This window comes from Petromyzon marinus, chromosome 41, assembly GCF_048934315.1.
Source record: "Petromyzon marinus isolate PM22_M1 ecotype Great Lakes invasive population chromosome 41, UKy_Petmar_22M1.pri1.0, whole genome shotgun sequence".
Lineage (NCBI taxonomy): Eukaryota > Metazoa > Chordata > Hyperoartia > Petromyzontiformes > Petromyzontidae > Petromyzon > Petromyzon marinus.
In genome coordinates this window covers 7,412,581-7,436,902 of record NC_133707.1, presented here as the reverse complement: position 1 = coordinate 7,436,902, position 24,322 = coordinate 7,412,581, and the positions used below count along the sequence as shown (strand labels likewise).

The following is a 24,322-nucleotide window of genomic DNA, read 5'->3' as shown; positions in this document are numbered from 1 at the left end:
GGAGGAAGGAGGGAGGGAGTGGAATGGCTACAGAGAACGACTGGGGGAGGGAGGGAAGGAGGGCGAGAGAGAGAGTGAGGCTGTGGAGGGAGATAGTTGCGTGATGTGTCGGTGTCGAGAGAGGAGAGGGGATGCCACACTGGGACGAGGAGGGAGGAACACCGAGAAGAGTGGGAGAGAAAGAGACTGTTAGAGAGAGCGTGAGAGTGGGAGAGAGAGAGAGACAGTGTGTGTGTGATGTTGATGTAAAGAGAGAGAGAGGCACAGAGTCTGGTGGAAAGAGGGAGAGAGCATTTGAGAGAGAGAGAGAGCAACACACAGATTCAGCGAAGACCGCAGGCTCAGAGAGAACAACCTCCTCCTCATCCTCCTCCTCATCCTCCTCCCCATGGCCTCCCAAAGAGCTCTCTTCTGCTCCTCTCTAGGAGTAGCTGCGTGCATCTTCATCTTCGTGAGCCTCCAGGTAGTACACCGAGTCCCGCAGCAGCATACTGACAGTCTATACATTGATACAGTATATACACGAATATAGTATACATGCATAGTGTTCACTGACAGTATACACACTGATACAGTATACACACTGATACAGTATACACACTGATACAGTATACACACTGATACAGTATACACACTGATACAGTATACATGCATAGTGTTCACTGACAGTATACACACTGATACAGTCTACACACTGATACAGTCTACACACTGATACAGTATACATGCACAGTATACACACTGATACAGTCTACACACTGATACAGTCTACACACTGATACAGTCTACACACTGATACAGTCTACATGCACAGTATACACATTGATACAGTCTACACACTGATACAGTATACACACTGATACAGTATACACACTGATACAGTATACACACTGATAGTGTACACATTGATACAGTATACACACTGATACAGTATACATGCACAGTATACACATTGATACAGTCTACACACTGATACAGTCTACACACTGATACAGTGTACACACTGATACAGTATACACACTGATACAGTCTACACACTGATACAATCTACACACTGATACAGTATACATGCAGAGTGTTCACTGACAGTCTACACACTGATACAGTATACACACTGATACAGTATACACACTGATACAGTGTACACTGATACAGTATACATACACAGTGTTCACTGACAGTATACACACTGATACAGTATACACACTGATACAGTATACATGCAGAGTGTTCACTGACAGTCTACACACTGATACAGTATACACACTGATACAGTGTACACTGATACAGTATACATACACAGTGTTCACTGACAGTATACACACTGATACAGTATACACACTGATACAGTATACACACTGATACAGTATACACACTGATACAGTATACACACTGATACAGTATACATGCACAGTATACACATTGATACAGTCTACACACTGATACAGTATACACACTGATACAGTATACACACTGATACAGTATACACACTGATACAGTATACATGCATAGTGTTCACTGACAGTATACACACTGATACAGTCTACACACTGATACAGTCTACACACTGATACAGTATACATGCACAGTATACACATTGATACAGTCTACACACTGATACAGTCTACACACTGATACAGTATACACACTGATACAGTATACATGCATAGTGTTCACTGACAGTATACACACTGATACAGTCTACACACTGATACAGTCTACACACTGATACAGTATACATGCACAGTATACACATTGATACAGTCTACACACTGATACAGTCTACACACTGATACAGTATACACACTGATACAGTATACACACTGATACAGTATACATGCATAGTGTTCACTGACAGTATACACACTGATACAGTATACACACTGATACAGTATACATGCACAGTATACACATTGATACAGTCTACACACTGATACAGTCTACACACTGATACAGTCTACACACTGACACAGTATACATGCATAGTGTTCACTGACAGTATACACACTGATACAGTCTACACACTGATACAGTATACACACTGATACAGTATACACACTGATACAGTATACATGCAGAGTGTTCACTGACAGTCTGCACACTGATACAGTATACACACTGATACAGTATACACACTGATACAGTATACACGCATAGTGTTCACTGACAGTCTACACACTGATACAGTATACATGCACAGTATACACACTGACACAGTATACACATTGATACAGTATACATGCACAGTATACACATTGATACAGTATACACACTGATACAGTCTACACACTGATACAGTATACATGCACAGTATACACATTGATACAGTATACACCCTGATACAGTATACACACTGATACAGTATAGTCATTATCATCATCAATGAGGATTATCGGAGTTGGATGACAACTGATTCTGTCCTACTCATGATCAGCATTACAATAATCATCATCTGTCAGTATAGTGTATATCATCTCATCCATCACAATCATTGTGGTTGGATGATTGATGTAAATTGTAGAAAGTTAGATGATACGCTATCCAATTCATAATAATCATATACATCATCATCTTTATCACCAAAGTCATCATCAAATTGACCATATCCGTCTTATTATCCATCAACTTTATCATCGAAGTTATCCTCTTATGGTCCATGTTGTCTTATTTAATATTAACCATCAACATCAACACCATCATCGTCATCATCATGAGCAGCAGGAGAGTAAGTTGTGCTCCTGATGTTGGGTGAGAGGCGTCATATCGACGAACAATGCCCTTCGTTGCCTGTACTGCGTCTGGAGACGCGGTACTCGTCGTATATTTGCGGTGTAAATGGCACAACTGCGTGAGAATCCGCAGTGTGTCCGTGAGAATCGGTGGAGTTACTCGCTCGTCACCTCCCCCACCCCCATCACAGATGTGAGTCCGTGTCTACGTGCATCAAGACGATCACGGGCTTTGGTTAGGCGTTACTGGAATGGCGTTCGTATTCTTGGTTCTTTCGGTAAAGTCACGTAGAAGGGAAACAATAAAATTATTTTAAAAAATATATGAAAACAATAAAATTCTCAACGACGTTTCGACTGCAACACAAGCAATCATCATCACACTTGATGACTGCAACACAAGCAATCATCATTACACCTGATGACTGCAACACAAGCAATCATCATCACACCTGGTGACTGTAACACAAGCAATCATCATCACACCTGATGACCGCAACACAAGCAATCATCATCACACCTGATGACCGCAACACAAGCAATCATCATCACACCTGATGACCGCAACACAAGCAATCATCATCACACCTGATGACCGCAACACAAGCAATCATCATCACACCTGATGACCGCAACACAAGCAATCATCATCACACCTGGTGACCGCAACACAAGCAATCATCATCACACCTGATGACTGCAACACAAGCAATCATCATCACACCTGATGACTGCAACACAAGCAATCATCATCACACCTGATGACTGCAACACAAGCAATCATCATCACCACACCTGGTGACTGCAACACAAGCAATCATCATCACACCTGATGACTGCAATACAAGCAATCATCATCACACCTGATGATTGCAACACAAGCAATCATAATCACACCTGATGACTGCAACTCAAGCAATCATCATCACACCTGATGACTGCAACACAAGCAATCATCATCACACCTGATGATGATGAGTGCTTGTGTTCCAGTCGAAACGTCGTGAGAATTTTATTGTTTTATATTTTTATTAGAATTTTTTTTTTTATTTTATTGTTTCCCTTCTACGTGACTTTACCGAAAGAACCAAAAATATGAATCCCTGCAGTCACGAAAGCTTTAAATCAAAATTTAAAAATGGAATGGCGTTGTGGTTTATATTGGTTAGGGGTATGGCCAGGATTCTGGATATGGATAGTACTGTGCTTGTGTTAGGACTAGCTACGGCTGGTACTTGTGTTAGGGTTATGATTAGAGTTTGGGTTAGGGTTTGGGGTAATGCACATGGCGAGCATTTGCGTTCGACTTAGGGCGAGAGTTATCGGGAGGGTTATGGCTATGATGAGTTATTGTTATAGGTTAGGGATAGAGTTAGGGATATGGTTATGGCTATGATAAGTAATTGTGTTAGGTTGGGGTTAGAGTTAGGGGTAGGATTATGACTCTGATGAGTTATTGTGTTGGGGTTAAGGATAGGCTTTCGATTCACATGCGTGAGTGCCAAGACTGGACAGGACTTGAGTTAGAGACAGGGCTTAGGCGAGGGTCAGAACTGGTTCTGGCTTAGCCTAGGGTCACTGCTGGTTGCTTGGGCTCATGTTTTCTGGCTGCTATGCCACTGCAATGCGTGGATAATTCATCGCCGAGCCTGGCTGATGCCAGCATTGTATTCTTTAGTTCGGCTAAAGTGACTCACAAACACGCGTTTTTTTTACATTTTCCACGTTCAGCCTTATAGACGTGCAAGTGCTGCTGTTAGCGAGCACCTATTAAGGCCGGCACGACGCACCCGTGCAGATCACACGTCCGACGCGGCTGTGTGCCACGCCAATGGACATTTTGGAATAGCCCAGAGTGCAACTGAGGTCACCAATGTCAAACCATGAACCACATAGCGACAACATTGCTGGCTTCCATAATTTAAATCTATGGGTCTCTATGTGGCTCTTTGGGTGTCAGTGTAAGTCGTCTGTAGGTCTCTATATACGCCTATGAATTTCACATGTACGCCTACCTTCAAGTGAGTCTATATCTCGAATCATGGCCCACAGTGCCTCATTGCCCGCTTCAATGTTTAATGTTTAGTCTCTGTGCGAGTCTCTAGTTCGCTTTGCGAGTCGATGGATGTCCATGCGAGTGTGCGGGTCTCATCGTCAGTCGTTGGGTTTCTGTGTACGTCTAGGAATCGCCATGTGAGTTCTGTTCTGTATCATTTTCGATATTCACCGCGGGGCCACCGCTGAAGCCGTCCACTGGCTCATACCAGCACGGCCACCACACCCCACTTTGCCATTGTCTATAGAGATACAAAGGCGGAAAGGTGTGTTGCTGAACCTGTTGGCCACTCCACGCCCACGCGTGTATGTGGGCTACCTCGATACGTGCCCCCTCGCAGCACCAACTCCTTACACAGTTCATCCACCGACATGTTCTATTCACTGCTGGACGAAGGCCTTCCCCACACCGTCACCGTATCTCACGGTCCCAGTTTATGACGAGTGACCGTGTTCCATCCACTGCTGGATGGAGGCCTCCCCACGGTCCCGCATGGGCCCAAATGTGGAATCTGTCATTCGGCACAAAAGCCACCACGCGATGCGCACGCACAACAACCCAGCCGGGCGAGTCCGGCGTCTTATTTAGTTTCTGCCCGCCCTCCGCCTTCACGCACAAAAGAATTCGCAACGTTTCCAAACCAGTTGAGAGCGTGACACCCAGAAAAAGAAAAAAAATCCGTGACAAAAGGGATTCGTGACACTTCTGTTTGTGAGACACGTACACAGACAGCATTGGCCATTCTTGAGCACGCGACGCTTGCAACTTGAGCCACCCCCATCTGTAAAGACGCACTTGTCACCTGCATCGTATCACCAACACCACAGTGAATGTGTGTACGCGCGTGTCTTAGTCCAGGGGCCAGTTCCGTTTCGATTCTTTCTCACGACCAACGTCAGTGACAATTGTCTGAACCAGTGCTGGGGGCCTCCCCTAGGTCGACTCGGCCTCAAATGATTACCTGGTGCGATGTGTAAACATCGCCACTGGGTGGGGGGAGACAAAGGGGGCCTTGCGTGTTGCTGGACACCCACCCCCTCGCATTCACAGATGCTACTCGCAAACAGCACTCGTCCCAAATCGTCCGTTAAGGGGATCTTTGTCTTTGTCCAGCTTGACACGGCTGGTGCGGTTTGCAGTTTGCCTCCAGTGGGGTAACAGATGAAGGTGCAGTCCTGCAATTGCTAACTCGTGCCGCTGCTGACAGAAGGGCCTCCTCGAGAGGGAGCTCTCGAGAGCCTCTCTAGAAGCTGTTTCGCCCGTATCTACGCTGGCCAGATGTCTTGGAAGAGGTGAAAGAAGTACTCACCCCATACCCCACCACACCATTTACACAGAGTGGGAGGATTAGGTGTAGGGGATGTTGAAGGCAGGTGACGTGACCACCCACGTTTGGCCCCAACGCCTGAACAATATTTTCGCCCCCAGTTCACCGCATCCAGTAGACACCGCTCGCTACGCGACCGTGGCTGCGACTCCACAGTCTGGCAGCGAGCCCGAGCAGTAAATCAGCGAGGTATTAAAGCCCTGACCACGAAGGACATGGCCGAGCGGGGCTGAAACATTTTTCGTGAGAAACGAAGCCTTGGGTACTGTACATCTAACCTGGGATGCTGCCAGGGTGCAAATGTTTGCACTCCGGATCTGAAATCGATTTTATCTCCAGGCGCGACAGTTTGAATAATGGTACGGAATTTTAATCTTTGTTTAGACACGGAGGAATCCGATGAGCTATGAAGCTCTTTTTCACAGTTAAACGTTTCTTAAATACCCACTACCACGTCTGTCCACTCAGCAGTGAAAATGTGTGCACCAAACGGCAAGTCGTGTGTGGTGAGGTAAAGTGTGGGTACCCTCCCTCTTCCTTCCTCTTCCAAGCGTTCTAGCCAGCCTGGAAGAGTAGCGGAGGCCTTTCCGCCAGCATGTGACCCGAGTCAGCGACTTGCAGGGCTGCGCCTTTACCTCTCGGAGCACGCTCCGCGCTCACTCCCGCCTCGTCGGCCCCCCGTCCCGTCCCGCCTGCAGGTGGCCGACGAGCTGAGCGGGTACGAGCGTGCCTCCCTCCCGGGGGGCCGCCGCGTCCGCCCGAGGGCCGACGGGGAAAGTTTGGGGGGCCCGCGAGCCGACGACGCCGGGCGGCCTCGGCCCCGGCCCCGTCACGGGAGCAGGGTGGTGAGCCGGGAGGCGCAGCTGGAGGCGGGCGACGCGCGCTACCCGGTGCTCGTGTGGTGGACGCCGCTGACGGGCGAGGCGGGCAAGCTGGCGCGCTGTCCCGGCGTGCCCGGCGACTGTTTCTTCACGGTGGACCGCTCGTACCGGCGGCACTCCATGGCCCGGGCCTTCCTCTTCTACGGTACCGAAATTGTCTTCATATTATTTTTGTATTTTATATATTTACGTAAAATATAGAGCGCGTTGGCAGTTCAAGGCGCTCTATGACGTGGCGAAATGTTGACTACCTCGCCTGGTATACAGGAGGTCGTGGGTTCGATCCCAACCCTGACTCCTGCTGCACATTTTGAGTTTGCATGTCTCTCTCCACGTGTTCGCGTGGTTTTTTTTCTTCGGGTCCTTCGGTTTTCCCTCTCCAAATTTATAATCAACGTTATCACACGTTTAGAGTGTTTGGCCCCTGTAAATGTCCACGTGCTAAGCCACTTCGTTGGGCTATCATTTGTGATAGCCAGGTCGCTTCTGAAAAAAAGCTGGTGAATATTTTTGTTCGTAGTTTTTAGAGTTTATAACGTACAGTGAGGGAAAAAAGTATTTGATCCCCTGCTGATTTTGTACGTTTGCCCACTGACAAAGAAATGATCAGTCTATAATTTTAATGGTAGGTTTATTTGAACAGTGAGAGACAGAATAACAACAAAAAAATCCAGAAAAATGCATGTCAATAATGTTATAAATTGATTTGTATGTTAATGAGGGAAATAAGTATTTGACCCCCTATCAATCAGAAATATTTCTGGCTCCCAGGTGTCTTTTTTACAGGTAACGAGGTGAGATTAGGAGCACACTCTTAAAGGGAGTGCTCCTAATATCAGCTTGTTACCTGTATAAAAGGCACCTGTCCACAGAAGCAATCAATCAATCAGATTCCAAACTCTCCACCATGGCCAAGACCAAAGAGCTATCCAAGGATGTCAGGGACAAGATTGTAGACCTTCACAAGGCTGGAATGGGCTACAAGACCATTGCCAAGCAGCTTGGTAAGAAGGTGACAACAGTTGATGCGATTGTTTGCAAATGGAAGAAACACAAAAGAACTGTCAATCTCCCTCGGCCTGGGGCTCCATGCAAGATCTCACCTCGTGGAGTTGCAATGATCATGAGAACGGTGAGGAATCAGCCCAGAACTACACGGGAGGATCTTGTCAATGATCTCAAGGCAGCTGGGACCATAGTCACCAAGAAAACAATTGGTAACACACTACGCCGTGAGGGACTGAAATCCTGCAGTGCCCGCAAGGTCTCCCTGCTCAAGAAAGCACATATACATGCCCGTCTAAAGTTTGCCAATGAACATCTGAATGATTCAGAGGACAACTGGGTGAAAGTGTTGTGGTCAGATGAGACCAAATTGGAGCTCTTTGGCATCAACTCAACTCGCCGTGTTTGGAGGAGGAGGAATGCTGCCTATGACCCCAAGAACACCATCCCCACCGTCAAACATGGAGGTGTAAACATTATGACAACTTCACCGCATCAAAGGGACGATGGACGGGGCCATGTACCGTGAAATCTTGGGTGAGAACCTCGTTCCCTCTGCCAGGGCATTGAAAATGGGTCGTGGATGGGTATTCCAGCATGACAATGACCCAAAACACACGGCCAAGGCAACAAAGGAGTGGCTCAAGAAGAAGCACATTAAGGTCCTGGAGTGGCCTAGCCAGTCTCCAGACCTTAATCCCATAGAAAATCTGTGGAGGGAGCTGAAGGTTCGAGTTGCCAAACGTCAGCCTCGAAAACCTTAATGACTTGGAGAAGATCTGCAAAGAGGAGTGAGACAAAATCCCTCCTGAGATGTGTGCAAACCTGGTGGCCAACTACAAGAAACGTCTGACCTCTGTGATTGCCAACAAGGGTTTTGCCACCAAGTACTAAGTCATGTTTTGCAGAGGGGTCAAATACTTATTTCCTTCATTAAAATGCAAATCAATTTATAACATTTTTGACATGCGTTTTTTCTGGATTTTTGTTGTTTTTATTCTGTCTCTCACAGTTCAAATAAACCTACCATTAAAATGATAGACTGATCATTTCTTTGTCGGTGGGCAAACGTACAAAATCAGCAGGGGATCAAATACTTTTTTCCCTCACTGTAGTTTAAAAGTGGCAACAAAAAGTGAGTGATTTAGATGGCAAGGGTGCGTGCAAGGGCCGAGGAATGAGCGACTCCAACAGAGGGCACGTGGTGGAGTTTGGGGGTCATACAGGGGAGGAACGGGACGGAGGGGTGAGGGGAGGTTAATGGAAAAGAGGTGAGGCTGTGAGAGAGGAGCGGACGAGGTCAAGGAGGGAGACGGCTTAATGAGCAGGGGAAGTTTATTCCAGTGGTAGGGTGCGCAGGTAAAGGTGCAGCCTTGCAATTGCTTGCTCATGTCACTGCTGGTGGAAGATCCTCCGCTAGACAGGAGCTCTACAGAGCCTCTCTACAAGGTATGTTGTCCTGCCGATGCTCGCTGGCCAGACATCTTAGTGGAGGTGGAAGTACCCACACTTTACCCCACTACAAGCAACCTGCCGATTGACTTCACTGCTGGAGGGAAGTTGTTGGGTGGGATTCAATAAACTTGCACCGCCGTTTCAACTGCCACGCCAGGAGATGTTTTCGAAACGGCTACCTCTGGTTTGCAAGCCCAGTTTTGCCGTCCATTGCACCATGGTAACAATCTCCATCATCATCATCATCGTCAGCATCCTCACTTAATATTTAGGACTCTCCATAACTCCTCAAAGTGGAGGCCCTTCTGCCAGCAGTGACGTGGGGGAGGATATTGCAGGGCTGCACCTTTACCTATCTAAAAAATCATGACATTAATAAACAGCCTTATTTAGTTATTGTATTTTAGAAGGATTCCTCAAGAATTGTGGGGGCCTGAACAAATGTCTCATTTGTCTGTCTTACCACGAAATCTGGCGCTGTCACCCGCCTCCTCCAACACCCCCCGCACCCAAGGCACGGACTTCAGTGCTTGGGACCTCCCCCTGCCGCGCCAGCGCTCCCACGACTGGGCTCTGTTCCACGAGGAGTCGCCCAAGAACAACTATGTGCTCTTCTGGCCTCAGACGGCCGCCCTCTTCAACCACACGGCGACGTTCAGCCGCCGTTCCGACCTGCCGCTCACGCTGCAGTTCGTGGAGAGCACCAAGGCGCTGATGTCGCATCGCCTGCTGGTCGGCGCGGCCAAGAAGAGCCGGCTGCGGCGACCGGCGCCCGCGGGCCGGGGCCTGGCGGCCGTGGCGTACGTGCAGTCGGACTGCGAGCCGCCGTCGGACCGCGACGCGTTTGTGCGCGAGCTCTCGGCGTACATAGACGTCGACTCGTACGGGCGCTGCCTCCACAACCGAGACCTGCCCGGCCCGCTCACCGGTGAGCGGGAGAGGCATCCGCACTGTGCGAGGGGGCAACGCCATATCCCCACGCAGTAGGGAGGCGCGCTTGCTTTCAGACGCGCTTCTGCGGCCGTCCGGAACGCTCTTCCTTCCGATATTAGGAAGCCACTGGAGCTATGCACTTTTAAATGATCTATATTGAAAACTAATTTCTTTAGATCCGATTTTTGTGTTGAGTTTGTTGTCTTACCCCCGCACCACCGATTATCACAGTTCACTACGTATGCACGTGATGTTAATTCACATTTTTTCTGTAACCACCTTCTCCTGGTGAGCCGGGGGTACGGCACCTCCTCGACCAGGGGTCGGAAACTTTTCAAAGGAGTAGAGGAGTCATTGTTTGTGTTTTTGTCTTTGACCAAAATAGTTCGAGAGCCGCATCACATGCAGAGCTACGCATACACAGACACAGCAGCAAGTATACAGCAGATGACAAACATATTCTGACTTAAATGAACAAAATTGGTGATTGAATAAACTGCGACTATTTGGTTTTCCCCCCCTTAGTTATCCTGTAACAACACAGTTTGACGGTTGTACATTTTATTTTGAGTTAAAGCTTTCGTGACTGCAGTAATTCATATTCTTAGCTCTTTCGGTAAAGTCACGTTGAAGGGAAGCAATAAAATAATAAAATATATATTTAAAGTCTAAATAATAAAATATATATTTAAAGTCTTGTTGAGGGGAAACAATAAAATAATTAAATATGTATAAATATATATTTTATTGTTTCCCTTCAACGTGACTTTACCGAAAGAGCTAAGAATATGTTGTACATTTTGTCGTCACCAAGACATTACATATTGACCCATTCACTGTCATATTTAATACATTATCTTTACGTTATATTATGTTTCAGATTTCAGGTTGTTTATTTTTATTTTCAAACGGCTGCTCGCAAGGGGGCAGCCAAAGAGTCAGAATGGGGCTCCGGAGCCGCACGTTGCCGGCTCCTGTCCTCGATGCTCATGGGTAGAAGGGGATTTAGCGACAGCAGCGTGTGGCGATCCGCCAACCCCTCGCTGCTGCTGCTGCCTTCACAGCGGTGCCACCACCACCAACACCGCCACCACCAACCACCACCGCCACCACCAACCACCACCGCCACCGTCACCGCCACCCGCCCTTGTGCTTGCTTCACACAGACCCGTCGGCGATGGAGGCGGAGGGGTTCCTGTCGCTGCTGGCGAGCTACAAGTTCGTGCTGGCGCTGGAGAACGCGCTGTGCGACGACTACGTCACGGAGAAGCTGTGGCGGCCGCTGGCGGTGGGCGCCGTCCCCGTGTACCGCGGCTCGCCCAGCGCGCGCGACTGGCTTCCCGACCCCGAGCGCTCCGCCGTCATCGTCAGCGACTTCCCCTCGCCCAAGGTTCCTCGGCGCGTCTCCGTGATCCGCCGTCGGCCGCTCCTCCCTGTTTGACGCTGGCGGTAGATTGCGTTCCTGAAAAGTTCCGTGTCGAGCCGTGACCGCGTCGAGCGGGCCATTGCTCTGGGTGTACACATTGCAGGGCACGAGTGAATAAAAAACGATGCAGATGTCGTACAAAGAACTGAGATGAGGGTAAGCCCCCCCCCCCCCCCGCGTACTGTATCATACCGTATACTGTATCGTACCGCTCAGCCGCGCAGCTCAAGAAAGTAGTTCAGAGTCGACCGCTCACAAACCGCGTTAACACGGCGTGCGCGTTCCACGTTGTGCGTAAAGTGTCCCGTAGTAGAAGAAGCGCATCACGGCAAAAACGCGTTGCAGCGTGAACACCGCCACGCGGTCAGAGCGAGCGCTTGCCGAATGTAATGACCCTATGATACGGGTGGGCAACCTTGACCGAGGGTCACGTCCGGCCTTCCCGTGCCTTTGTCGGGCCACACATTCGTCGATCTCAACCCGTTGGTCGCACGAGCCTGCCGGGGGTCGACGTGAACCCATTGCGTGCAACACATACGGATCAAGCGATGGCTCGCACGCTACTGGTACTCTCGCACGCGTCACGGGAGCGCGGACTCTTTCGCCGGATGGTGGTAGCGCGTGAACTGTAATCCGTCACTGGAGGCGATGGCTGCAGCTGTTGCCGATACCGCCGGCCGTGCTGCCGCTGACAATGGGTCAACTGCGACCACACCACTCACTCGACGCCTTCTTCCCTCGCCATCTCCTCTTGCTCCGACCCGCAGGAGCTGGCCTCGTTCTTGCTGTCGCTGGACGCCGACGACACCCTGTACGACGACTACCGGCGGTGGAAGCTGGAGGGCCGCGTGCGGAACGCGCGGCTCCTGACGGCGCTCAGCCGGCGGTCGTGGGGCGTCAACGACCCGGCACAGGACAACTTCATCGACGCGTTCGAGTGCACCGTGTGCGCCCGTGTCTGGGAGAACGAGGAGCGCCATCGGCAGGTGGGCGGCGATGGATACACTGCGAGATGTTAGCTACCTCGCGTGGTATACGGGAGGTCGTGGGTTCGATCCCGACCCTGACGCCTGTTGTATATTTGGAGTTTGCGTGTTCTCGCCATGGATTTTTCTCCGGGTCCTCCGGTTTTTCCCTCCACATATTAAATCAACGCATGCGCATTTAGAGTATTTGGCTGCTATCAATGACCACATGATAAGCCACTTCATTGGGCTATCATTTGTGATACCCAGGTCGTGTTTGAAAAATAACTATATAGCTCAGTGGGCCTTACCTAGTAAAATAAAAAGAAAGTTTAAATATTCTTAGCTCTTTCGGTAAAGTCACGTTGAAGGGAAACAATAAAATAATAAAATATATATAAAACAATAAAAATTCTCACGACGTTTCGACCATAACACAAACGGTCATCACCTGATGATGACCGTTTGAGTTATGGTCGTGATAATTTTCATTGTTTTATATATATATTTTATTATTTTATTGTTTCCCTTCAACGTGACTTTACCAAAAGAGCTAAGAATATGAATTACTGCAGTCACGAAAGCTTTAAATCAAAAGTTTAAATAGTTTAGCATATTTGGAATTTGCATGTTCTCCCCGTTGGTCGCTTTGATTTTTCTCTGGGCCCATCGTTTTTTCCCTCTTTGTCAAATAAAGAAAAACAAAAAAAGGTAGGGCAAGAGCAGAACGTGTTATGAGGGTCAAAGGTCTTCTTTTTCTTTCTCTGTCTGGTAGGGGAGTTGATCGGCAACATTCATCTTAGGGCTGGAACAGTCAGTCGATTAAAAAGCTGAGGTGGTAAAGGCGCAGCCCTGCAATTGCTCGCTCACGCCACTGCTGGTGGAAGGACCTCCACTTGTGGGAGCTCTAGAGAAGACCCTCTGAGGGGGTTCAAGTGTCACTTTTTTTTCCATTGCGATCAAACTCGCAGCAGCGGCTTTTGGCTAGCCGTCGGACAAAGACGGCTACTGCATCGCTTCTGCGGCCGTCTGGAAGGCTCTTCCGATATTAGCAAACCACTGGAGCAATGCACTTTTAAGTCATCTAGATTGCAACCTCATTTCTTTATAACTGATTTTTGTGTTTAGCTTGTTGTCCTTCCCCCGCACCTCCAATTTGAACGATTGGCTATGTACAGTGCGAAAAAAGTTCAACAAACATAGACATTTTGTTTAACCAAGTAGGAACTCAAGAGACCAGGATAGTCTCAATTCCTAAAGTGACTTAGGTCAGCAACATAACAAAAGTTAATAAACGAAAAGGTACAGCAATGAAGCAAATAGAAATCCAAGCATTAACAACTGAGTCACATATATTGGCTGTTCTTCCATGCTGGCTGGACTTTTGTGAATGTTTGGAAGTACCCACAATTTACACCACGACACACGACTTCAGGGGTAACTCCATGGTGAATATCTAAAATGCTGTTGCCGGTAAATGATCCAATTGGGCAGTGGTGTTGCCATGTGGTTCGTGGTGTGAAACACAGACTCACATTTACGTTCATAGACTTCGAAAGGAGACCCATAGATCGGTGACGACCAAAATGTCATCATCGGTCATGCTCAATCTGCTGCTGGGCGAACTCCTGCCCAACATGTACACACTACAGTAAACATTTTTATATCACCACGCATGTGGTAATTGATTATTTGATAAATGAATGAACGAACAGGCGAACTAATAGATGCAACGAATGAACGCACGCAGGGTCTGCCGAGGCGCGAGTGGAGCGCTGACCCCGCTGCCCTCAGCTGCCCAGCGCCAGCGCCGTTCCGCCCGGCGCTCTCCGAGCCCGGAGGAGCGGCGGCGGGGGCGGAGGCACGGCTCCGGAGGAGCGGCCGCCAACGCTCGGCTGCCCCACCCCAGCCGGGCTCCGTCGTGCGGGAATTCTGGTTGCCGATGCACCGGCAGTCGGCGAGGGAGGCGGAGGCCCTGCACGCGCTGGTGCGGCGCAACCGCAACTACACGGAGGCGCAGTTCTACGCTCGGGCGATGCGCGGCAAGGTCTGACTGCGTCCGTCTCAACGAGGTGTTTCTTTAAAGTTTTTTTTTTGTTGGGGCCTGTGGACCGCTCAGCCGGTGCAAACATTTCTCACAGGGCTCGATTCTGACAAACAGACTGATTGTTGTGTCTAGTTTGTTGTCCTCCTCCCCCCCCGCGCCTCCGATTAGCGTGGTTGGCTACGTACGCTGCGAAAGAAGTTCAACATACGTACACAAACGTGGACTACTCGGCCCCTGACCCCTGGTGGCAAAACACATTCACTCGTCTCTCTCATTACCACTCATACTGAATGATTCGTTTTACCGGAACATTTTTTTTTTAAACGCAGCTATGAGTTTTTTTTGGGGTGGCAATTTATATCTCAGGGTGAAGGTAGTTTAATTAGCGTAGTTTTACCGAACTTCATTTTTTTATTATTAAATATGATGAGTCAAATATTAATGAATGTTTAAAACAACAAGTTATTATTGCCAACCTGCATTTGCATCATAGTCCTACAGACCACCTGGAAGACCGTCATGGAGCACTGGTGGTCTGGGGATCACATTCTGAGAGACCTCACTGAGAACCACTGTGCTAGAGAGACCACACTGAGAACCACTGTGGTAGAGAGACCTCACTCTGACAACCACTGGGCTAGAGAGACCACACTGAGAACCACTGTGGTAGAAAGACCTCACTGAGAACCACTGTGGTAGAGAGACCTCACACTGAGAACCACTGGGCTAGAGAGACCACACTGAGAACCACTGTGGTAGAGAGACCTCACACTGAGAACCACTGTGGTAGAGAGACCACACTGAGAACCACTGTGGTAGAGAGACCTCACACTGAGAACCACTTGGCTAGAGAGACCACACTAAGAACCACTGTGCTAGAAAGACCTCACTCTGAGAACCACTGTGCTAGAAAGACCACACTGAGAGGCACTGGGCTAGAAAGACCACACTAAGAACCACTGTGCTAGAAAGACCACACTAAGAACCACTGTGCTAGAAAGACCTCACTCTGAGAACCACTGTGTTAGAAAGACCACACTGAGAAGCACTGTGGTAGAAAGGCCACACTAAGAACCACTGTGCTAGAAAGACCTCACTCTGAGAACCACTGTGCTAGAAAGACCTCACTCTGAGAACCACTGTGTTAGAAAGACCACACTGAGAACCACTGTGCTAGAGAGACCTCACACTAAGAACCACTGTGCTAGAAAGACCACACTGAGAACCACTGTGCTAGAAAGACCACACTAAGAACCACTGTGCTAGAGAGACCACACTGAGACCCACTGTGCTAGAAAGACCTCACTCTGAGAAGCACTGTGCTAGAAAGACCACACTAAGAAGCACTGTGCTAGAGAGACCTCACACTAAGAACCACTGTGCTAGAAAGACCACACTGAGAAGCACTGTGCTAGAAAGACCTCACTCTGAGAACCACTGTGTTAGAAAGACCACACTGAGAACCACTGTGCTAGAAAGACCACACTAAGAACCACTGTGCTAGAAAGACCACACTGAGAAGCACTGTGCTAGAGAGACCACACTGAGACCCACTGTGCTAGAGAGACCACACTAAGAACCACTGTGCTAGAAAGACCACACTGAGAAGCACTGTGCTAGATCTTCCATGGTTCTCCTTGACGAGTGGAGCGGGCGACGTCCCATCGCCTCCCGCTGCGGGCACGCCGCAGTTGGTTCCATCGTGAGGTGGCGTGCGGTGGGGTAAAGTGTGGGTGCTCCCACCGCTTTCAAGAAGTGTGACCAGCGCCGATGAGTAGATCTAAACGTGCTCTGCAGGGGTTCTCTAGAGATCCGTTTAGCAGTGGCATGAGCAAGCAATCGCAAGGCTGTACCTGTTTCGTTTACAGTTAACAAACTGGCACTGGGGCAGATATTCATGTGGTTGGCTCGGGGGTGGTGATGTACGCAATGTGTTGATGTGCCATGATCACCGTCATGATCACCACCATCATCTCGTGGTTTGTGTACAATCTTTTCTTTAAAGATCTGTGTGCACTGACTTTATATAACCGTGTAGATATATTTTTTACGGCATATTTTATGTTTAACCTGATCGTAACTACTTAAACGTTTTGTAAGTGATTCTTTATTTTACTATTCACACTCTACAGGCAATGTTTCAACATATTTGTAATAATTAAAACATTCCAGTGTGTATATATTTTTTTACAGAATTTATAAAAGTACAAGGTATTAGGTGAAAATAGTAAAATTTATATGACTTCTGTTGAACATGGTATGCAATCTTATACACAAATTTGCAATATCTCTAAGAGCTATATCTAGAGTATTGAGAACTTTATATTAAACACTATGCATTTGCACTTACTTTAAATTAGGCCTTTCTATGCTATATCGTAAATGAGGAGGTTGTTTGTCCATACTTCACCATAATGGCCAGTGCGGTTTGGTGAAGATGGGGTATGGAGAAAGTAGTTCCATCATTCTCACTCGCTGCTAGTTGCGACGGGAATCGAACTTAGGTCGCCGGGTTCATAGTGCAGTGAAATCTAAACTAAACTATGTAAGGGCCACTGAGCTATGTAGCTCTTTTTGAGAAGGGATGTGGCCACAAATGACAGCTCAATGAAGTGGCCTATCACTTGGAAATGTATAGCAGCAGCCAAATACTCTAAACGCGTGTTGATTCTAAATGTGTGAGGGAAAAGTCGGAGGACCCGGAGAAAAATCCATGGAGAGAACATGCAAACTCCAAATATACAACTGGTGTCAGGGTCGGGATCGAACCCACGACTTCCTGTATACCAGGTGAGGTAGTTAATGTCTCGCCACCGCGGCGCCCCGTATCGATATGTGAACCGATATTCTGACCCCTGTCCACCCACCATCCCCATTGTGGTTTAGTATGGTCAAACAGCCTCCACGACTGTTATGACATGGGGGAAACTTTAATCATATCAGTTCCACTGCCGCTGCCAATTCTATTCTTTTGTATGACGATGGCGGTAGCAATACGTTCAGGATCTAGATGCCCAATGTCGAGGTCTGCTGGCTACGACGAGAGGGCTTCAGGAGAGAGTTCGTGTACAACCCCTACCAATAGTGCCCTCACAGTGTTGTATAATTAAGCCGTAACTTTACAATTGGCCGATGGCGCCATCATATACAGAGGATCTCAGAGCTTGGGCGATTGTTGGTGCCAGCTCGCCGCGTGTAAGCTGCTGCTGCTGCCTTTCCGCCTGTCTGTGGTTCATGATGGCTCTGAGTCGTCGTCTCTCTTCGAGAGCGAGTGACCACTTACAAGTCGAACTTGTCATTATTATGATTTGCTCCGTGTTAATTTCAGTCAATGGCGCAGCTATGGAGTGTGCAGATTGCACTGCTTTAATTTTATACATATACACAACCACTAGAGGTGCGACGATGCACACTCACTCGCCCTATAGCACTGTGCAAAGACTTCCTTTGACATCGTCCGGGTGTTACCCTCCACGGGTTTCTGGGTTCGTTTTCGAACATTCCTTTTGCTGGGTTTACAACTTTGTTTTTTTAAATCTCAAACAAGTGATGTTAAAGTGATTAAACTGTTTGTAAAGTCGATGGAATGGATTAAACGAAAGGTTACGTCCTTCCGAAAAAAAAAACATGTCCTGCTAGTCAGCAGTATAAAACTTTGTACGTTGACATATTGTCGATTAAATTAATTTATTATGCAGCGAATACACTTCAGGTCGCAGTGAGCTACACGTGACAGATTACGTCCAACGGCAGACACTTACTGTGAGACAGCTGTAATGAGCAATATGTACAACCTTTGACAGTTACAATCACAATCGACATCAGTATAATAGTGCCTGTTACAGCAAACAATTCTACATTGGAAAATGGTAGCAGCTACGATACGAATTCACGTTTGATTCAAATAAGTCGAGTTATTGTCTGTTGTTACGTCTTCATGGAAACCCAGTGATTGTGCAGTGCGTGTTTGCGAGCTCTCGAGCTCTCGATGTCCACCTGAATGTATCGCGGGCCTCCTCGGAGGGAGGGGGGGTGGTGTCACCCACCACTTACTTGCCTTGTGAGCCCAGCCATAAGTGCTGTTACATGGCGTATTTCCATGTTCAACGTGCCTTACATGCTGACGCTGGCATTCGTGAGCCCATTATGTGCGCGTGTGTGTGTGTGTGTACCGTCAGGCTCTTCATATTCAAGCCCCCTCTTAGCCGTGCTTTCCATTCATGACCTGTGCACCCCGATCGAACTGCACGCTTTGCTCCGGGTTGCCAACCTGGCCTGGCTCTCCCAGGATCGTTCTCTGGCCGACGTAGCAGCAGGGGCGGAGCCGCAGGGGGAGCTGGGGGGGGCTCAGCCCCCCCTGAAATTTTGGGAAAGTCGGTAATCGGGATAACCGGATATCCGGCTGCTGCAAAATGCTGCAGGCTGCCACCTTGTGTGCTGCCCTGCAGGCTGCCACCTCGTGCTGCCACCTTGTGCTGCCCTGCAGGCTGCCACCTCGTGCTGCCCTGCAGGCTGCCACCTTGTGTGCTGCCCTGCAGGCTGCTTGAGCGGCAGCCTTTCGAACTTATCGAACTTATTAGCCACATCAGCGGCTCCGACCTATTAATAAACTCCGCGTTCAAATCCAATAAAATTTGTCTTATACATTTGTGGCACCCATTGGAAAACATAAACACTGGATATCTCAGAATATTGAAGTCAGCCCCCCCCAAAGTCAAAATCCTGGCTCCGCCCCTGCGTAGCAGTCCTGGAAAATATATCCCAAGTCCTCCCAGGGCATCGAAAGACTCAGCTTTTGTCAGTTGCATATTAATAATGATTTACCACTCGCACGGATTTTGTCTCCTGTGTTGGTATTGTTAGATATTATTATTCTTCTTCCCATGATGTGCCCCCATAGTTTTTTGTAACTTAGAGGTGGCAATTGTAACGTTCCTCTATGTTTGCAACATGTGTGCGGATATGAGGGAGTGACTCAGAAGTTCTGACAAACCATTTATCCAAGAGAAAGTGATTCGGAAAGGAGTGGCATATCTATCAAGTGTGTCGGCGCGGTGCGACTGCTGGAAGGTTTTAAGGGCTGTAGAGACCCAGGCTGTGGGCCACTTGAAAAAAGAAGGAAAACATTGGACGGGGGAGGGAGGGGGGTCTCATTTAATTCCTTGCACCAGGGCCAACGCCACGGTGGAGAGATGTTAACTACCTCGCTTGCTTTACCGGAGGTCGTGGCTTCGATCCCGATCCTGACGCCTGCTGCTGTATATTTGGAGTTTGCACGTCTCTCTCCCCATGGTCGTGTGGATTTTTCTCCAGGTCGTCTGGGTTTATCCTAATTTATAATCAACGTCACGCATTTGGAGCATTTGGCTACTGCTGGAAATGTTCACGCGATATTTCACTTCGTTGAGCGATCATTTATGATAGCCAGGTTGCTTCTGAAAAACAGCTATAGAGCTCAATGGGCCTTACCTGGTCAAATAAAAGTTTAGTTTAGTCTGCCCATTGACCTATAGTCTTTGGCACGGATAAGAGGGAGTCACGTGGACGTGGTGGCAAATTATTCCCATCGTCCACAGCTCTCTGATGTTGTTTTCGGGTCGCACCCCCACGGCGTCGTTTGGCAATGACGTCCGATGTTTCGCTTCGCGTGCTGGGGAGCGAAACGTCAAGACGCGACCCGACCGGCACGCGTTGCAACCCAAAGACGCAAACGCAAGGAGAGCTCTGGCAGCCACCTGAAAAAACGAAGGCAGCAGCCCAGTGCCCCGTCATCCATCTGTATCCATCACTCGGATGCTGCGTGGGGCTAATTTGCGTGGATAAACACAGCTAATAGGATCCACACAAATAGCGCTTCAACATCGGAGCGGATAAGGCGAGTTTTGCTGTTTCGCAAAAAAATGCAGGTTATCCTCGAATGTTCTCCTGCATATAGATAGATATATATATAATTATTATTATATAAAACTGTATACATTTTGGCATATGCCTAGATTGTTGTTAAAGGCCTGCGTGGGGACCATTGGATATGACAAATATATGTTGTACCTGTCTGAAAATGTGCATTGTCACGCCCTTGCCTATCATTCGAATAAACCGTTCGACAAGAGAAAATATCTTCCCGGTGTATTTTTATTGTTGTAAAATGCGGCTTTTCAAGGACTGCTTCGTTACTTTATTGATTAAGGACGACCGTCTCGTATTCACATGCATTGTGGCTCTTGAAATACTGAGTTTTAAGAAAATCTAATAAAAAATGGCTCTCCTTGTTATTTTGATTGCCGACCCTTCTACTCGAGTATGTATTTTAGTGGTATAACAATGCATAGATTTAAGGATTCATTTAGATTTGTCATGTTTTTTTTCCCCCACAATTGTATCCCGACTACGCTGTCACGTCATGATACGACGCATCAATCAGGATGTCTCTAACAGAGAACGGTCTGCAGAAGTAGATATGACAGAACTACTGCAGAGGTCCTTCACGTGACCTCTGGTCCACAACGTGGGGGGCAGCAAGGTTGATATCAAGCCTCAATACACGCGTCGAATATCGTGTCCAAGCTTAAAACGTTTTTACAATGTACGGTATGTGTTCTACGTATTAAAATCGCGTGTCCCCCTCCGGCCACTTAGGGGCCGCTACACTAATCATGTTAGAAATGTAATCATGACCCTGAATCATAACAAGTTGTTGAATAGCGAAAGCAGTGAAGCATTTAAATTCAAGTTCAAATTGAATCAATCAATGTGTCACCCATATGACATGATAAATGTTGCTCTTCTGGACTTTGATGTAAAAAAAGGTTAAGAACCACTGGTATGGACTGCTCAGAGACGTAAGCGCATGGGGCTTGGGCAGGACCCAGTGGTGTAGTAACGACGTTATCAGCTCAGCGGTGCGGAAATGGGTAAGGTGGGGCCCCAATAATTGATTTGTCTCGCACGGTGGCACCTAGGCTGTATTGTATATCGCGGCTCCACTTGCCTAATCACATCGTTACGCTCACAGTCTCGAACATGTGTAGTGTCAGCGATTCGGAGACGAGGTTTGTCGGAAGCACCTTCATTTATTTAGAACATTCACGGTCTCGCCTGCACGCTGTCAATAGTCGCTTAGCCTGGCCTATACACAACACGAGCCGTCTAACACCGGCGGTGCAGACTGGGACAGCCAACAACTATCCTGCAGCGCAATATCTAGCGAAGACGGCAGCGACGACGGCGACGAGACGACAGTGACGATGAGACGAGTCCACTCCCAGAACCAGCAGCCTCGAGCTCCCCGCTCTCGGCTCCTTTTATCCTACCAGCGCGGCCTGGCCACGCCTCCCTTCTCGAACCCGCTTGCAGGTTCCAGGGATCCTCCAGATGGGGTCCTCCGTGACCCTTGCCCGAGTTCCTCCGCCCTGCCCACACCCCGTGCACACCCTCACCGGCGTGTGCACTGTCTGTCCACCACAGCTGCCGCTGCTGTCCACCAGCTGGCGCTATTACACTACACATGTGTAAAGACTGCGTCAGTAAGTCTCGAGGTGAAGACAGGGTGTCAGCGAGGCTGGATGCAAAGAGAAGGTGCCAGCAAGTGTGGAGGTTCTTGGTTGGGAAATTCCCTAGAGTGTCCAAAAGAGACAGCTGGGGAAATTCCCCCAGAGAATCCACGAGGATAAAAGCAGGGCAAGAAGGGATGTTCGGGGTCTGCGGAGAGGGACTCGGGCCATCGTCGCTGTCTTCACATCATCGCGGTCTGCTCGGTCATACGATCTCCACGTCGGCATTATCTCATGATGACGGGGTCCTAAGCTACGTTACGTGAAATCAAAAGAAACTTCTAAAGTTCGAGTCCGGAGTCATTACACATGCAACGCTGTAGAGGCTCTCCGCCTTCGCAAAATGTAGCCACTTCAGCTCCGTAGGAGTACTTCTGCAATACAATTGACCCGTTTCTAATTAAATATCCCACAAACGGGAGTTCTATGCCCAATGTTCTTTTCCTCAAGCTACTTACGTTTTTATTCTTTGGGTCTTTCGGTAAAGTCACGTAGATAGGTTGAAATAACAAAAAAACTACGACGTTTCGATCACAACACAAGTGATCGTCATCAGGACTATCTACGTGACTACCGAAAGACCCAAAGAATATGAATTCCTGCAGTCACGAAATCTTTAAGTACTTGCGTTTTGTTACGATACATTACGTTTCTTTACGGTGACAAAAGCCCCTCCCCACCCTCCCCTCCCCACCCAGCCCCCCCCCACCCTCCACTCCCCACCCAGCCCCTCCCTCCCCACCCAGCCCCTCCCCACCCTGCCCTCTCCACCCAGCCCCACCCCTCCCATTTTTGGATGCACGACGGACGGACGGACACAATAATCCCCTGTGGGCTGGTGTAACCAGGAGGTTCCTACCAGTATAAAGGGGCCCTATATAATAATAATAATAATAATAAAAAAACACAAATATTAAAACACAAATTTTTTACTTGCATAGTAAAGTAATTGTATTTTTTGTATTTGCTACACAGCCAGATAATACGACAAATCGCGAACCTTAAACACCCAGCCTTCATCAAAGTTGAAGGCAGTATAGTACTATAGTAATAGAGCAAGTGCAGAATCACTGAACCGGAATTGACAGCTTTGAAATCATTGAGCACGGGGCCCTTGAAAGTGCGGGGCTACTACATATGTAGGGGGCCGTCCATAAATGACGTCACGCGATATTTGACCCCCCCCCCCTCGTCACACGGCGTCTAAAATAGTCAGACCCCCCCTCAAAATTGACGTCACAAAGCTCTGCCCACACCCCCCCTCCCAAAAAAAATATAAAACATGCTTCAAATCGCTTTAAACTATTGTCATTGTAGTGCGTATTTAATGTGGCGCTGCACTCGTATGTTGTAGGAGAAAACATTTATTAAAACGTATATTTAATTAAGTAGAACGTGTTGTCTATATTTATTTAAAGTTGCGCATTTTGATGTGACGTCACATTTCTCAAACCCCCCCCCCCCCTTGTCACACATCGTCACAGATGTCTGAACCCCCCCCCCCCAGGTGCGTGACGTCATTTATGGACGGCCGCTGGCTACTTTTGCTACGAGGATAATTCCCTGCACTGGGACATCGCTAATCATGGCGAGCGGTGATGAAGGGGGGGGGGGGTCCCGGGAGTCGAGGCTAAAGACGGAGCGCACAGCCAAGACGAGGGAGGCCACGTGCGCATGTGGAGATGGAGCGGCAGCGTGGATCGTTGCATCGAACGACCACGACAGCTTGGGGAGGATTTCATCCAGCAGTTGAAAAGATAATGGGCTGAACTGGAATAACAGCCGGGACGACTGAGTCGATTGAAGGACTAAACGTTGTAATCGACTACTTTTTTATGGTTGATTAACTACTCGCCTATTGTATATTATTCCCCTTCACGGGACACAACGTAAATGGAAATGTGTTTAGCTCTGACCATCAAAACGAATGATTATTTTCACCCTCCGC

At 48.2% G+C, this 24,322-nt stretch overlaps 1 protein-coding gene across 1 annotated transcript; it reads left to right on the top strand.

Annotated features, from left to right (window-relative positions):
- Positions 1–21,096, top strand: POFUT3 (protein O-fucosyltransferase 3). Its single transcript, XM_032969444.2, has 6 exons — positions 1–463; positions 6,811–7,138; positions 9,968–10,381; positions 11,553–11,776; positions 12,580–12,798; positions 14,528–21,096. The coding sequence occupies exons 1-6, from the start codon at positions 389–391 to the stop codon at positions 14,828–14,830; spliced, it is 1,563 nt and encodes a 520-aa protein (XP_032825335.2). The 5' UTR covers positions 1–388; the 3' UTR covers positions 14,831–21,096.
- Positions 21,097–24,322: the final 3,226 nt, after the last annotated feature.

Coding starts and splice junctions, on each gene's coding strand:
- POFUT3 (XM_032969444.2), top strand. CDS start 389: ATGGCCTCCCAAAGAGCTCTCTTCTGCTCCTCTCTAGGAGTAGCTGCG. Junction 464..6,810: donor TCATCTTCGTGAGCCTCCAG/GTAGTACACCGA, acceptor TCCCGCCTGCAG/GTGGCCGACGAGCTGAGCGG. Junction 10,382..11,552: donor CCTGCCCGGCCCGCTCACCG/GTGAGCGGGAGA, acceptor TGCTTCACACAG/ACCCGTCGGCGATGGAGGCG.